This window comes from Melopsittacus undulatus, chromosome 6, assembly GCF_012275295.1.
Source record: "Melopsittacus undulatus isolate bMelUnd1 chromosome 6, bMelUnd1.mat.Z, whole genome shotgun sequence".
NCBI classification, from domain to species: Eukaryota; Metazoa; Chordata; class Aves; order Psittaciformes; family Psittaculidae; genus Melopsittacus; species Melopsittacus undulatus.
In genome coordinates this window covers 72,929,365-72,945,349 of record NC_047532.1, presented here as the reverse complement: position 1 = coordinate 72,945,349, position 15,985 = coordinate 72,929,365, and the positions used below count along the sequence as shown (strand labels likewise).

Genomic DNA, 15,985 nt, shown 5'->3' with positions numbered 1-15,985 from the left:
ATATATGAGCCCAGAATCCTCTCCATGTGCTGGGCTGCATTCCCAGGGCATGAGCTCTGGGAGGGGATCCTGACCCTCTGCTGCAATCTGGGGAGACCCTGCCTGGAGTCCTGATCCAGCTCTGGGGCAACAGCACAAGAGGGATGTGAAGCTGCTGGAGTGAGACTGGAGGAGGTCACAGAGATGCTGCAAGGGCTGGAGCAGCTCTGCTCTGGAGCCAGGCTGAGAGAGCTGGGCTGGGTCAGAGCCTGGAGAAGAGAAGGCTCCTTAAGGACCTCAGAGCAGCTCCAGTGCTTAAAGGGACTACAGGAAACCTGGAGAGGGGCTTTGGACAAGGGTCTGTAGGGACAGGACAAGGGGAATGTCTTTAACCTGCCAGAGGGGGGACTGAGATGAGCTCTTAGAAGCTCTTCCCTGTGAAGGTGCTGAGGCGCTGGCACAGGGTGCCCAGAGAAGCTGTGGCTGCCCCATCCCTGGCAGTGTTCAAGGCCGGGTTGGACACGGGCTTGGAGCAACTTGCTCTAGTGGGAGGTGGGGTTGGGACGAGATGGTCTCAAAGGCGCTGACCTGCCTGCGCATTTGCTCACCTGTGCACACACGCGCACACGCGCGGGCACATGCACATGCGGTCACCCTGGGAGCGGGCTCCCGCGCCAACACCTGTTCACGCGCACTCCGACGCGCGCGCGCGCGCCCATACGCACCTGCACTCACACGTGTGTGCCCGCGCACTCGCGCGCTGCTGCCACCCAGTGGCCAGCGCTGACTTTGCACCGCTTGCCCCCCTGGCCCTTATCCCCCCCTCAAGGCCCCTCCATCCCTCCTCGGGCCACCTCCAAGCTCCAGCGCTGGGTGCCGCAGCCAACGCTGCAGCCACCACCCGAGCATCGTGAGCTCTCCATGTGCCGCTGGGGGCTGCAGCACTGCGCCCTACCCTGATACCCTGCTAGCACGCACCGGGGGCACAGGACCCGTCTGCCCAGGCACCTGCGGTGCCACTGGGACGCCCGTGTTCCAAGTGCTCGATGGGGCTCGGCTCACCCTGCACGGCGGCACCCGCCAGCTATGGTGCCATTGGGGACAGAGCGACAAACCACGCGGGACACACGGCTGTTGTGCAGCTGCAGCTGCTCCTTTACTCTGAGGCACGGCGGAACGCAGCAAGGAACTGACAGCGGCACCGCCCCGGTGCACTGACCTACGGAGGGCTCCTGGTCCCCCCGACGGCAGCACAGCCCCAGCGCGTGCTCTTTGGTCCTAGCAGTGTCCCTGGGCAGGCACGGGGGCGGTGGGCGCAGCGATGGGGACCCCCCACCTGCATGCAGGGTGCAGTGTTCGACGGGCAGGGGTGACATAGAGGGTGACATAGAGGACTGCTGCAGCACAGGGCACTGCCTGCACCCTGGGGCTGGGCTGCCCAGTTGCGGCCACCCCGAAAGGTGTTCGGGGCCACCCTGCATCCTTCCCCCTCCCCGCCCCAAGCTGCTGCTGGTCGCGTGAAACCCCTGTGCAAAATGAGCGTCAAGGCACCTGCCCATCCCATGGGGACATTCAGGCAGTAGCAGGGAAGGGGGTGACCCAGGGTGAGGTCCAAATGCTCCTTGTGGTTGCTGCAGCACAGAGTAGGGGGACAGGCCCCTCCTTCATCATTAGTGTGTTTTTTCCTCTATTAATTCCTGCTGGTGTAGGGCAGAGGCTAAAGGCAAGGGCTAGGTGAGGCCGGGTAGTCACTGTACACACAGCACTGGTTGCAGCAGGTACCTGCAGCACCTGGCATCCCATCCCCTGGCAGGACACCATTCCAGGGGCACCCACCACACTGTCCCGTGTCAGGTGTGCACTGCACCCACCAGCACCAGCCTTGGCCACCCGCAGTGCCTCAGGCCGGTGGGGATCGGGTTAAGGACCTGCTGGCCAGGGCCATTGTTTTGGACACAATGGGGAGGAAGAAGGATGCTGGGGGGGCCAAAATTCCTCCATCTCCCACCGGACAGATGGACAGAGCTGGACAAACAGACGTGATGGAGGAAGAGCGAGAATGGTTTAACCCTTCCAGGCACTGCATGAGTATGCCCAGGGGCACCCTGGGGGGACATTTAAGGCATGTGGTGCAGCACCAGCCACGGGACAGGCACTGGTGTCCAGGACAAGGTGGAGGGAGCCCTGTGAACACACAGAAGGGGGGGGAAGAGGAAGGATCTGTCCATTTGGTCCTGCTGTGACACAGGGTGGCGGATGGCCACAGAGCCCAGAGCAGCTCAGTGGCACACACACACCCCCTGCCAGTGCCTGAACTGGCACCAGCACCCCTGCTTTGTAAACTGGAAAAATAAATAAAAGACAGGGGCTGGACAGACGGACAGGTGCAGGGAGAGCCCCCGAGGGGCCAGATCCACTTTGGCAGCAAGCTGGGGCCAGTGCCTGGGGTGGAGGCTGGACAGGGAGCTAGCAGCCCTTGGGGCCCTGGTTGAGGCTCTCACGCAGGCACCGGAGCTGCTCCTGACCCAACTTGATCTTCTCCTCCAGCTCCCGCTGCTCAGCAATGAGGGCTGACTTCATCTTGACGAAGTGCTGGTAGTCCTGGAGGTGCTCAGCGGGCAGGTACCGTGCCACCATGGCACCCACCACCTCCTCCCGACGCCCCACGTGCTCCTTCAGCTCCTTGGCATCCTCCAGCTGCGCCACCAGCAGCTGCTGCTTCTCCCGCAAGGCCACCTGTGGGCAAGACAGGTACCGTTGGTAGGGTCCCTTGGGCTGGTGCCCCACAAGCACCCCCCTGCCCTGTGCCCACCTTGTCCTCAGCAGGCGCATGCGGCCCCAGGCTGCCTAGGGCACTCTCCACCCGGGCCAGGCGCCCTGAGAGGGACAGCAGGAGGTTGACCACCTTGTCCAGGTCGCCCACAAAGAGGCGGTACTTGTCAAACTCCCCCGGGGTGCAGAGAGCCTGCAGGCGCGCAGCCACGTCCTCGCCCAGCGCCCCATTGGCGCTGATGTCCTCCTGCAGCCCCCGCTGTGCCTCCCGCAGCACTGCCAGCTTGCGACTCAGGCTCTCAATCAACTGCAGCTGCCAGAGGGAAGGAAGGAGTCAGGGGTGATGGGGGACACCCACGTTGAGACTGGGGGACTGGCACAAGGGTGCAGGGCTGCCATCTGCACTGGGCACCACAGACCACAAGCATCTGGTGATGCCCCTGGTTCCCATGAGCATCTGATGACACTCCCAGGCCCCACAAGCACCCAATGCCACCACAGGTCCTTGCAAACTTCTGTCAATGTCCCAGCCCCTGTGAGCACACAGCAACGGCCCAAATACCCACAAGCACCCAGCAATGCCCACGGCTCCGACAAGCAACCAATGATGCCCTGGTCCCTGCAAGTATCTGGCAACAACAGTGGAGAATCCTGAGGGAATGGTCCCCAGCAGCACCCGCTTTACCTTCTTTTCCACCAGCTCATGGTCTGCCTCCTCTTCCTCCTCAGAGCTCCCCTCCACAACATCTGGCAGCTCCTTCACCTTGCCAAGTGGCTCGGCTTTACTTACTCCTGCACCGTAATACGCCGAGTAGCAGGTGGAGCTGGCAGTGCTCACAGGGGGTGGTGAGATGGGCTCGAAGCCCTGCCTGTGGGGACAGGGGCTCAGCGCTGGGGATGGTGGGGTGCAGTCCATCCTCAGCACAATGCCACGCCATCCCTACCTGTCCTGCACCAGGGTCTTCACGTGCCAGTCCTGCTGAAAACGCTCCTGCCAGGCCTGCCGCTGCCCCGTCACCAGCAGATCACCCACCACCATGGTGGTTGTGCCAGGAGGGGCCGAGGGAGCCGGGATGCTAGCCAGAGAGTGGTCCCTGCCTGCCACATCCCACAGCAGCTCCTCCGAGTCCACGCGGCGGGGCTGGGGCTGGTTCCCCTGGCAGCCCACCCCCTCTGCCGCTCCAGGGCTGGGCTTAGGGGCCTCGAGGGCGGTAGGGCTGGTGCCATCATGCAGGGGCAGGGAGCACTCACCCACCCTGTGGGAACTCACCCAGTCCCGCTCCTGATTCCGGCCGAGCCTTTGGGGCTGCTCCTCCATCTCCCAGGGGTGCTTTGCCTTCAGCCGCTCCTCCCTGGCCTCTGCCACCCTGACAACATCCCGCATGGGAGCACCCACATCAGCTCCACTGCCCACCCATGGGTAAGGGGATGCACAGGACTGTTCCCACTCCAGGAAAAGAGGTCAGGACACCCCCCACCCCAAGAAAATCCCACAGCCTGACCCAAGGGGTAGATTAGGATGGTTTGACACAGGATTCAAATGGCCCCATGGCCCCAGAAGCATCCCCAAGCCTGCAGCCTCACTCCCACTGCTGCACCATGGTGGCACTTGCCTGCAAATCTCAGCATCAGGCCCAGGAATCCTCTGGAGTGATCCGGGAGGCTCAGGCCGGGACCAGGCGCTTGGCAGGGCAGGGGGACGGGCAGCGAGACCACGGGATCGGCCCCCCTGCTCCCCGGTGAGGCTCTGTGAACGCTCCCGTGCAGCTGCAGTGATGCTGTGGGGTGGCGCTGGGGCTGCGGTGAAGGCAGAACTGTGCCCAGAACCATCCGGCAGACGCTTTGATGTCCGGCGCTGCCTGTACTTCTCCCAGTTGGGGGGCGGTGGGCGGGGAGGTGGGGGACCCTTCTTTTTGGGAATGCCGGCAGGGTCCGGCTTGGCCTGGAGCAGGTCCCTCTGGCTGCGGCTCCGGGGGCTGGCAGGCTCCAGGTTGAGGTGGCTCTCGGAGAAGGCTCTGCCTCGCAGTGGGCGGTGCAGGGGGTCTGGAGGGCTCTCAGGGGAGCGGGTCAGGCGGTCACCATCCCATGACAGATCATGTGTAGAAGTGGCCCGGTAGCAGGGCAACCACTCTGGCTCAGCGCTGCTCTCAAAGCAGGGGTGGAAGGGGCCAAGCCTTGGGAAGCCCAGTTGGTAGCGGGAGAGCTCACTGGGGAGAAAAGAGGGCACTGATCTCCCAAGTCAGTCACTCCCCCCCACGAAGCTAATGCCCTGCCTTGGCTACCAGCCACTGGCTGGCAGGAGAAGCCCAGGCTCTCCTGTGAACCCATGCTGGGCATAGCCCCCCAGAAACACCTCCAGACCCCTGAGAATGGACTCCTTCCCTGCCTCAGGCACCTCCTTACAGCCCTTGGACCTGCTTGCTCAAGGCAGCAAGTGTCCTAGCTCTGCAGGGCACAGCATGACTATGGCTGGGGTGTTAATAGAAGGACCTTGCACATCACTGACCAAAACCACAGCAGTCCCAACACCTCACTGGCAGAGATCATCACTGAGTGGCATGCACATCCCGTCACAGCAGCACCCAGCATGTGCTCACCTGATGGACTGACTGGCTTTCCTGGTAATTGCTGGTGGTTCCCACTCATCCAGAGGAAATTCCTGTGTGGGAGAAGTAGAATCAGAGAGCGGTTTGGGTCAGAAAAGACCTCAAGATTATCCCATTCCAACCCCTTGCCACAGCCAGGGATGCCTCACCCAAGACCACATCTTTTCAATGTACTGTCTGACCTGGCTTTGAACGATGCCAGGGATGAAGCATTCACCACCTCTTTGAGCAACCAGAACCAGCGCCTCACCACACTCACAATCAAGAACTTCTTTGTTTTATCTAATTTGCACTTCCCCCATTTCAGTTAGAACCCATCACCCCATGTCCTATCCCTGCAGTCCCTGATGAAGTCCTTCTCTGGCACACAGGAGTAGAGGGAGCTTGAAAGTGAGGTCAGCATCCCCCTCTGCAGCACCACCTGGCCCATCCCTACCCAGGCACAGCAGGCATACCGGGGACCCCGTGGGCACAGCAGCCCCCATCCCAACCCAGGGTCATGCTGCAGGGGTGCAGGGTGGTGCCAGCACTGCTCGTGGCACAGCCCCAGGGTCTCACTCACCGGGGCAAAGGCTCTCCTGCGGGGCCAGGCATCGCCCTCCTCCCGTCCGGGGCGCAGCGCTGGGCAGCAGCAGTCGGGGCAGCGTGCCCAGGGCTGGGGGTGGCAGCGGCAGGTGTGGCCACGGGGCAGCGGCCGGGGACACGGGTCCCCACCGCAGTAGCGGCAGGGCTCAGGGTGCAGCGGGACCCCGTAGGGATAGGAGAAGCCCCGCACGTACTCCAGCTCCGCCGGCCTCCCCACCGACTTGTAGCAGGGAGGTTGCTCGCGGCAGCACTCGGCGTAGGGGCTGGCAGAGCCAGGGCGGCCGGGCGAGGGAGCGCTGTAGGACTGGTCCACGGAGAGGCGGCGAGGGTCGCGGCGCTCGAGCCCGGCAGGCTGGAAGGCACCGGGTTCACCCGCCGCAGGTTTGCCGTGCCGGGGGGGCGCCGGCCTGCTGCTCTCCTCGAAGAACCGGCGGCGGTCAGCGAAGGGCAGGAGGTCAGCCTCATCCCCGCCCCGCGGCGGGGAGCCGGGGGCTGCCGGGCCCTGCCCGTAGCCCTCCAGTTCGCCTGCGCTGGGCGAACGCCTCAGCGGCAACTTTCGCTCGGGGGACCAGCGCCAGAGGCACCGGCCTGTCGGCACCGGCCGCTCGGGAGAGGGGAGCCCTTTGGGGACCGGGTCAGGGGTGGAGATGCTCCGGTCCCCCGAGCGGGCCGGGCTCCTGCCGCCCTCGCTCGGCGCGGGGCTGAGTCGCTCAGGCGCTGCGCGGGGTTCCTCCGCCGGCACGCTGCCCTCGGGGGGCTCCTCCGCCTCCTCCACCGGCTCCTCAGCGGGCGGGGGGGCGCCGGGACCGCGGCTCTTCTGCAACTGGGCCTTGCGCCGCTGGATCTCGTTGCGCAGGCTGGTGGCGAAGCGGTCGCTGCGGCGGCGCATCTGAGAGGAGCGGCGCGGAAGGCCCCCGGCCCGCCGGCCCCCCTCCCGGCTCTCCTCTTCCCCCGGCCCCTCCGTGCTGCGCGCTGGGCTGGCTCCCGGCCCGTCCTGCCCGCAGGCTCGCTGCAGCTCCGGGCAGCAGCGGCACGGCGGGGGGCAGCAGCACAACTCTGGGCAGAGCTGCGGGTCCTGGGTAGTCCCTGGCCGGCTGCCCTCGGGGTGCAGAGGGGAGAGGGTCCAGCGGTGCCCCTCAGAGGCCGGCGAGGCTCTCCCGCTGCCAGTGCCCACCTGAAGTGAGTGGAGCTGGGAGGCCAGGAGCTGCTCGGGAGCACTGTGCCGGTGCAGCATGTGGCCTTTGAGTGAGGACAGCAGAGGGTTGTCACCTGCTACCACAGTATCTGGTACTCGGTGCGTGTTGCCATCCGGGTACAGCCGATCACCAGGCTCCACACTCTCCCCCATGAGCAGCTCCGTTGCACATTGGTCTGGGTGGGAGCTCAACATGTAATACTGGTCGGCAGAGAGACGGTCCTTTGTGGGGTATGGCACCGGTGTCCTTCTGCCTGCCGCCTCTGCCTCCCCATCGCGCTGGCAGAGGAAGGTGTCGGAGATCCACCGGCCCTTGACATGCAGCATGTCTGCTGACACTGCAGCCCGGTGCCGGTCGCCTCCACCAGCTGGGTCTGCCCGCAGGCTGTCCCTCCTCACAGGGGGCCGCGGGGGTACAGGCACCCGCCAGGACTCTGGGTGCCGGCTGCTGGGCGGCTCAGACCCCGTGGTCAGGTAGCGCCCGTCGGGGGCCTTGCAGGGGGCTTGGAGGCTGGAGTCAACAGAAGTGGCCTCCTCGGGGCGGAGCGAGAGGGCGCAGTCCGATGCGATGGAGCTGGCGGAAAAGGAGCTGTAGGCCGAGTCCCTCTTGCTGTGGTACATGCCCTGGTCAACGGGTGAGGGGTCCCCTTCATAGTAGGCCTGGCCAGGCTGGTCCAGGCTGTCCATGCTCCCGATGGAGCTGCTCCGGTCGGTGCTGCAGTGCCGGGACAGCGGGTTCCACTGCAGGGACAGCTCACTGCTGCCCGGCCCCATGCCGGAGTTAGGGGTGCCTGCTGCCCCCCTCCCAGCACCCCACTAGCCCCTCCCCTCTGATGGGTATGAGATCCCAGGGAGCCAACATCCCACCACCACATACCCTCATCCTTCAGGATGGGGGGGTACAGGCCAGCACAGCCTCAGCTTGCCCTCCACTCTGGGCTGGGGGCAGTGCTAGGGCTGCCTTGGCTCTGGCAGGGGAAGTGGGCATGGGGACACGACATGCATGGCTCCGGCCACTTGGGACCTGTCTGCTCTGGCAGGGGTGTGGGGCACCGGGACTCAGCTCCTGGCCAGCCCCAGCAGAGCCACCGCCCCTTCCTGCCGGGAACGGAGGAGTAAACATGCAGGGAAAGGGCAGGACAGTGGCAGGACATAGGGGATGGATGCCTGACAGCAGTGTGGGGGTGAGTAAGTGGGCTCATGTCCCACACCCCCCACCACCACAGCCCAAGCAGTGCCCTGTCCACCCCCTCCCTTGCGTGGGAGCCCCAGAGTCTCACCTGACATCACACCCCGAGGGCCAGGAGAGGCTGAAGGCATCTGCAGGGCAGTGCATGGCAGAGGCATCGGGGCGGCTCTCGGCGAGCTTGGCCACGTGCCAGGAGTGGGGCCGGAGGATGGGCACACTCCTCCTGCCAAGAGCAACAGTAGGAGAGGACAAGAATGGGGAGGAAGCTGGGCCGAGGAACCGGGGCTGAAGTCACTTCCTACGGGGCTTCCTGTCCCCCCAGGCCAGCGCCCGCCCAAGGGGGGATGGCGGTGAGGAGGGTCCAGCCCTGCCAGCACCCAGCACTGGGCAGGGGGATCCCACGGTTTCCCTGTGGCTCCTGGGGCTCCCCTGCCTGCAGCATCCCCGCTGCCAGCACCAATGGGGCACTGAGGACATGGCCCCAGTGCATCCCATGGGCAATGCCCTTGCAGGGTGAGGGTCCCCGACATGTCCGTGGGCAGGCTAAGGGCCCCTGAGGCCACATATGCACCCCCACTGCGAGCCTGACCTTCCCCCCTCATTCCTCTGTCCCTCAGCATCCGCAGCAAGCGCCAGCCACATCCCGTCCCCGGGAAGGGATCCTGTGCCAGGCCCCTCCCACTCCCTCTGCCAGGCAGTCATGGGGGTCTCCAGTCCCCCAACACATGCAGGCAGCGATGTCTGGTGCCACCACCCAGATGTGCAGGCAGACACCACCTCCTGTACCCTCCCAAGTGCCCGGTGCTGTTCCAGCATCTGCTGGATGCTTGGGGAGGGTGGCAGGGATGAGCTGTGGGGTCAGCACAGGAGTCCCTCCTTCCTAGAGCCCCCAGACTCACCATGGATGATGCTGAGCCCCGGTACAGCCCCGTGGGCAGTGCCCTGCACTGCCCCAGCCCCTGGGTTCTGCTGGAGCTGGAGCCCTGTCGGGATGCAGCCAGGGAGTGGATGTGGGATGCAGGGGGGAGCGGGGGTGGGGGGGGCTACAGGGCCTTGGCCCTGCCTCTCCTTCCTTTCCCAGGCAGGCAGCAGGCAGGCAGCAGGCAGGAAGGGAGAGGAGCGGCCAAGCTCGAGGATACCGCCCAGCCAGAGGCTGGCAAGCCTACTGCATTGCCTTGGCTCTGCAGGCAGCACACGGGCCTGGGGAACCCCAACCCCACCACGGGGTGCTGGCAGCCACGGTGGGGCTGCCCTATGCCCCAGCTCAGTGCTGGATGCCGCCAGGCTCCCACCAGTTCCCCAGGCAGGAGATGCCCCTTCCCAGCTCTGCCACCCTTCCGTCCCTCACACCCGAAGCACCACCAACCTGCGGACGATCATCTTCAGGGTGCGGTAAGAGCCTTTGATGAGGATCAGAGCCTCCTGGCGAGACCCGTAGAGTGGTGTTCCGCTGATGTTCACCAGTTCATCACCCGGCTGCAGTCTGCGGGACAACGCAGCCTTGCCCCCCTCCTCTACCTGGGCAACAGAGAGGGGTGTCAGGCAGGGCAGAACCCTCAGAACAGGCTGGGGAGCGTGGTGCTGTTGCTGGGTGCCAGGTGAGAAAGAGGCTTCAGAGAGGGGGTGCCTGTGCCCCAGGCACTGCAGAGGGATCTGCAGCACTGGGCTCCCCCCCCCCCCCCCCCCCCCAGTCACATGAATTTCTGAGCAAGGAAAGGGCACTGGAGAAGGGGGAGAAGAAAAATGTCCTGTACCAGCAGATTGCCCCGCAGGCACAGGCAGCACAAGGGCCCTTTGTAAGATGTGGATGCCAGCCCCTCTCTGCTGCTCTCAGTCCTGTGTCAACCCTGCCCCAGCACCCACAATTAATTCAATGCCCAAAGGATGCCAGCACACTGCATACACCCAAGGGAGCCAGCGACAGGGGAAGCAGGTAGGTGCAGCACAGGCAGCCCTGGGAAGAGCCGTGCTCCCCAGGTCAGGCAGAGTACCCAGTGCTGGCACTGACTGCTGCCCATCCTGCCACTCCTGATGGCCAGGGATTGCCATGCCCAGCCCCTCAAACCAGAAGGCTGGCAAGCAAGCCCAGCTGCTGGGCTGCATGGTGGCAGTGGCAGAGGGTATGCAGGTGCATGGTCAGGACCTGAGGTGCCCTATGTCCCCCAGGGGCCTAGAGTGGATGTGGAGCCTGACCTGGACAGATGCTACAGCCACCCATAGTGTGACAAGAGGAGCTGGCCTGGCCACGTGCAGGCACGTGCAGACTCCTGCGCCCACCCTGCCCACAGGCTCCTCACCCTGCCCTGCCATCCCAAGAAACAGGAGAGAAACAAGCTCTGCCGACAGTGCCTGCAGCACCATCTCTGCAGCCCAGCCTGGGAGTCAGCCAGGCCCCATGCCTGGAGGCACCCACAGCTCCCCAGCAGGCCCTCATCACGCATGTGCCCTCAGGCACTCCTTCCCTGCCTTTGCACAGAGCAGGGCTCAGGGGGCATCCCACTGTCCGTGGGCAACATGGCATCAGGGGAGAAAGGCAGGGGCAGCCTGATCTTCTGCTCCTCCTGGCACTACCCCATGGCTCTGCCTGGTAAGGCTGTGCCCAGCACCCCATAGTTCTCCCATGTTTTCAGGGACCTGGGACTGCAAATATGATGCCCAGGCTGGGCAGAGCCCAATGTGCCTGCTCTGCAGGCTGCTCTCCCACCCAGAAGTCAGCCTTGGGGTTGCCTTCCTAGCACAGGCCCCAGATGCCTGCAAGGGCTCCTGGTCCCACCATGAACTTGCTGGAGCACACGGGTTTAACTCCTGCCATGCTGCTGCCCACCAACTGGCAGAGCAGCTGGGCAGGGCAGGCTGCACATTCATCCCAGTCCCTGTTCCCTGCCCACTCACATGCCCACCCCGTCCCTCCTGCCACAGCCACGGGGCTGAGCCAGCTGTGAGGAGTGTCCGCCCAGTGCAGGACACTGCCAGGGCTGCACCCATGTCTGGATCACCACATGTCCCAGGACAAACACAGTTCAGCCCTGGCACCACTCTCCAGGGGCTTAATCTGACACAAACAGACCCTTGTTCTGCCTTTGCCACCAGTGAAATCAGTGCAAGCAGCCAAACTGTGCCGCCAGCTGCCCTGCCCGGCTGAGCCAGACCTGAGCACTTCCCTAACACCAACCCCCCGTGTTCATTCTGGGCCCTAATGGTGGGCACCAGCTGGCTCAGAGGAGTATCTGCCCGCCCCTAAAGAGACTTGTCTTAGATGGAGTCACAGCCACGGCAGCGCTTGAACTGCACCCATCCTGCCCCCCCCCCCCCCGACCTGTATCCATGCTCCCAGTGTGCCTGGCTGGGGAACCCTGTGCTGGGGGGTAGGTGCTCATTGCCCCGCGGAGGGCCCGCAGCCCACACCAGCCCTGTCGTGGGAATCTGCCACAGGAAGGGACCTGCGTGACGTGGGCTCAGAGGCCCAACTGTCCCGGCGAGGACCGGGAGCCCCTTCCCCTTTCTGGCGGAGGCCCCGGCTCCCCGCGCCGCTGGCGGGGGCTGCCCCCTCCTCGCACGGGCCTCGCGGCAGAGCGGGTTCCCCGGGGGATCTTCCCCTGAATGCACAGAGCGCTGAAACAAACCCCCTTTGTCTGCAGAGCACACGCGGCGCTGCCGTCCGGCCGGGGAGCGCGGGGGGAGCACCCCCCGGCCAGCAAGGACGCCCCCATGTTCTCAGCGGCGGTGGGAGCATCCCCGTCCCACCCCTTCCTCCAGCAGCCACGGCACCCAACGGGACCCACTGCCCCGAGACCCGGCAGCCAGGCGAGGGGCGGCAGCGGCCCTCCCCCGCCGGGCCCCCGCAGGGCCCCAGCTCCCGCCCACCGGCAGTGCCACCCCGGGCGCAGGGCAGGGACCGGAGCCACTTTTCCAGCTTCCCCAGCCAGACCACGCTGCTCGCGTCCCGGCGCAGGGTGTGGAGAGCCCCAGGGGGCAGCCAGCCCGGCTCGCGGCAGGCGGGCAGCCCCGGGGCCGCGGCACAGCCCGGCCCGCCAGCACCGGCCCCGGCTGGACGGTGGCATCGGCGGACGGGCAGCTAGATCACTCGTTTGCAGGGGCTTGTCCGGGTACCGGGTGCTGCCTGGCTCCTAGCGGGTTTCCAGGGAGGGCGATGTCCCGGCGGGGCCACGGGAGTCACTGACCCCTGCGTGGCAGGACGTCGCGGCCGTGGGGCCCCACCCTCGCTCTCCGCGCTCCCGACTGCAGAAGGGACCCGGCCGGCCGGGCCCGGCGCCGCCCGCTCGGCGCCGCACCCCGATGCCAGCACCCCTCGTCCTGGCACGGCCCTGCCCAAGCGTTTCGCGGCTGCCCGAAAGGGACGGGCACAAGAGGGGGCGCCTGCCCCGCCCCGGCTGAGCCCTGCGGGACGGGACCGGGAAGGGGGGGCTGCGGGAGCAGCCGCCAGCCCAACGGATGTGCCGGAGGAATTTCTTCCTGCCGCCGGGCCTGGGCTGTCCCTCCGCCCCCTCGACCCCCGCGGCCCCGCTCCCGCTCTCTCCCAAGGCTTGCGGGTGGGACGTGGGTGAGGGTGATCGCCACGGCCCGGCCCCGTCGCGACGGGACACGCGACCCCTCGGCCGGGGCTCCCCGTGTCCCCAGCGTCCCCTCGCACCTGGTGCTGCCTTTCCCCTCGCCCCCCGCGCCCCGCCACGGGTCAGAGGCCGCTGGCGGGGAATGCTGCTGAGCCCCCGCATACCTTGGACACGATGAGGGGCTCGCCGTGCTCCAGCCCGCCGCGCAGGGTGAAGCCCCAGGGCGCGCCCCCCTGCAGCTGCACATGCACGTACTGGGGGGCGCCGGGCCGGCCCTCGGCCCGCTCCATGGCCACTACTGCCCCATCCCTGCCCGGCACCGCACGGCAGAGGAAATAACACCCGAGCCCGCCCGGGCTGAGCGGCGCGGATCTGAGCTGCGGGGCGGAGCCGGCCCGGCACCGGGGCTGCCCCGCTGCCGCCAATGGGGCGCGGGGGGACGGCACGGCTCGGTGAAGCACGGTACAGCACCGCTAGGTACAGCTCTATTTGGCTGGCCTCTGCTGGGCTCAACTCAGCCCAGTTCAGCCCAGCTACGGCACAGATCAGCTTTGGCACGACTCAGCTCAGCATTGCACAGCTCAACTTCAACACACAATGGCACGGCACAGCACAGTGCTGCTCAGCTTGGCTTGGCACGGAATAGCTCTGTCCGGGCACCTGTACTGAGCTGCTTGGCTCAGCTCGGCACAGCCTAGCCAGCAGGCTTTGACTCAGTCCAGCTCAGCTGAGCATGGCACAGTTCAATGCAGGGCAATATGGCACGGCACAGCTCAGCCTGGCACAATTTGGCTCATTTTAGCATGGGATGGCAAAAGGGACAGCATGGATTGGCTGGCCCAGCATGGCTCAGCCTGGCATGGTTCAGTGCAGCTCAGCTCAGCTGGAACATTCTGTCATGGCTCAGCTCAGGATGGCACAACATGGGCTGGCATGGTTCAGTTTGGTAGAGCATGGCACAACCAGTACCCTGACCTGCTTTGGCTCTACTTAGCCTGCTCAGGTTTCACTCAGTGCAGTTCAGCTTGGGTTGACATGGACAAGCAGGGCTGGCACACTTCAGGTGAACACAGCATGGTGTGGCCTGGCTTAGCTTGGCCTGACATGGTTCAGCATAGCATGACCTGGTCTGGCTCAGCACAATATGGTACCACCAGGGACCAGCACCACTGGGGCCAGCTCGGCACAGCTCATTTGGGCACAGCATGGCTTGCCTTGGCACAGCTCAGCCAAGCATGGTGGTGTGGTGTGGCCAAAAGTTTAGGTACGAGGGGTGCCTGCACAGGTGATGGTTGGGTTATGCAGCACCTGGCAGCTCCCTGCTGGTACTGGCACATCCGTTGACCCCCAGAGCCCTGCTGCCTGCAGGCAAGCTCACACTGCCAGCTCCTGTCTGGCCTGCCAGGCTCTGGGGACTGTGCATGACAGTGTGGCCATGCTTCACCTCTGCCTCCGCCACGAGGCCCAGGTCCAGGAGGGGAAACTGAGGCAGGGGAAGGAGCCGGCCAGTGGCAGCTGGGGCAGTGGGAGTGAATCAGCACCAATTCCCTAGGGAGCCCAGCGTCCTGCTCCTCCCCTTCCCGCCTGGGGCCATGGCTCTTACTCATCTCCTTCCCAGACAGAGCAGCCAGCCCGGAAAGCTCTGTGCTGCCAGCAACGCCCGTGGCCCCGGCTGCCTGCAGGCTGGGTGGGCGCCCGGGATGGTGGGTTTGTGGTGCCAGGCTGGTGAGCTCCTCCCAGGCTGCCTGGATCCAGCATGGGAAGGGTCCCTCGGAGTTTTCTTGGCAGCCCTAGTTCACCAGTGCTGGCCTCGAGCCCTGCCTGCACCCTGGTCAGCCCAGCTGCAAGTAACTCAGTGCATGTGTCCTGTCCTTGTGCCACAGGGTCCCAGGGCAGGGGGTCAGGGTGGTCCCCAGGGTTTTGGGGTGCTGGAGCCCCTCCAGCAGGGATGTACGGCCCGTCTCGCACTGTCTGGACATGTCCACCTCTGCCCTGACTCTCCTGCACTGCCCATGCCTCTCACTTAGCCTTTCCGCTCCCCCTTGCCATGCCCCTCACACATGGCCGCTTCCTGCCATGCCTGGATTTTCCCATCCTCAGGCTCTGCTGCCCCCATGCCCTTTCCCAGATGAGTAACTGGTGCTGCCCATTCAAGCGTGAGGCTCTGCAGGTGCTGCGCCCTGGCTTCTCACGTGGCCTCACACCCCATTAAGCACTTCTGCTCTCTCCCCATCCCCACAATTGTGCCAGCCCTTGCCTGTGCCTGCCTGGTACCAGAAAGGGGGGAAAGCACCAACACCCCTTTTCCCACTCCCCCCCCATGTCCATTTGCCTGCACCAGTGGTTCCCAAACAGTGTGTCCACCCTGTCTGGCTCCCTCCATCCTAGCAGTAGAGCTGCAGTGTCCTAAGGAGCAGGGCACCATGCCCAGTGTTCTGAAGGGGCACCACTTTGTGCCCCCAGACCCTGCCTCAGGCAAGCACCACCAGGTCACTGCGGCACCAGAGCTGGGGTGGCCACTTCTCCTGTACGGGTAATGCTTCAAATAGTCTGTACCAGTGAGAGCTGGGACAGCCAAGCCCAGCATAGCTGCACAGTGATGCCCACAGTGTGAGTACCACTGATAGCCCTGGCTGCACTCATCACTGCTGGGCCCTGGGTCACTCTGCCCACCTATGTGGGAGATAGGCTCGATGTCCATCTCTCAGCTGTGGAAAGTGAGGCACTGGGCATCCTGGCTGTGCCATGGGGCCTGCCTAAGCACAGGTACCCAGGCTCTGTGCCTGCTCTGGGCAGTGTCTCCCAGCTTGCAGCAACTGGCACAAAGATGCTGAGCCCACTGCCAGAGTTGGCATGGGTCAGGAGGAAGCCGAGGGGGCTCTCACCTTAGCATATTATCCCACCAGGCTTCAGCCCCACTCCCCTGGGAATTTGGATGCTCCTGGCCCTTTAAACCTTGATTGGGACTGTGCCTTTAAAATGGGCCCCTGGGGCAAGAGTTCTCACCCTGCAGGAGGAGGCTGGCCAGAATCAGGTGGGCTGAGCAAGCTGGTCTTCCCCACTCCACCCCACCCCCTGCCCCAGCACC

At 65.1% G+C, this 15,985-nt stretch overlaps 1 protein-coding gene across 7 annotated transcripts; it reads right to left on the bottom strand.

The window, feature by feature from the left end:
- Nucleotides 1-1,111: 1,111 nt before the first annotated feature.
- SHROOM4 (shroom family member 4) lies at nt 1,112-13,266 on the bottom strand. 7 transcript variants are annotated; one of them, XM_034063816.1, is made up of 11 exons: nt 13,062-13,266; nt 9,693-9,844; nt 9,226-9,309; nt 8,418-8,549; nt 5,920-7,897; nt 5,349-5,410; nt 4,365-4,958; nt 3,696-4,118; nt 3,437-3,620; nt 2,792-3,064; nt 1,112-2,715 (listed from the first exon to the last, which is right to left on the bottom strand). In XM_034063816.1, the coding sequence occupies exons 1-11, from the start codon at nt 13,185-13,187 to the stop codon at nt 2,446-2,448; spliced, it is 4,278 nt and encodes a 1,425-aa protein (XP_033919707.1). In that variant the 5' UTR covers nt 13,188-13,266; the 3' UTR covers nt 1,112-2,445. The 7 variants fall into 7 exon arrangements, with proteins under 7 accessions (XP_033919707.1, XP_033919708.1, XP_033919709.1 ...); XM_034063817.1 differs by having other exon boundaries at nt 5,920-7,894; XM_034063818.1 differs by having other exon boundaries at nt 5,920-7,852.
- Nucleotides 13,267-15,985: the final 2,719 nt, after the last annotated feature.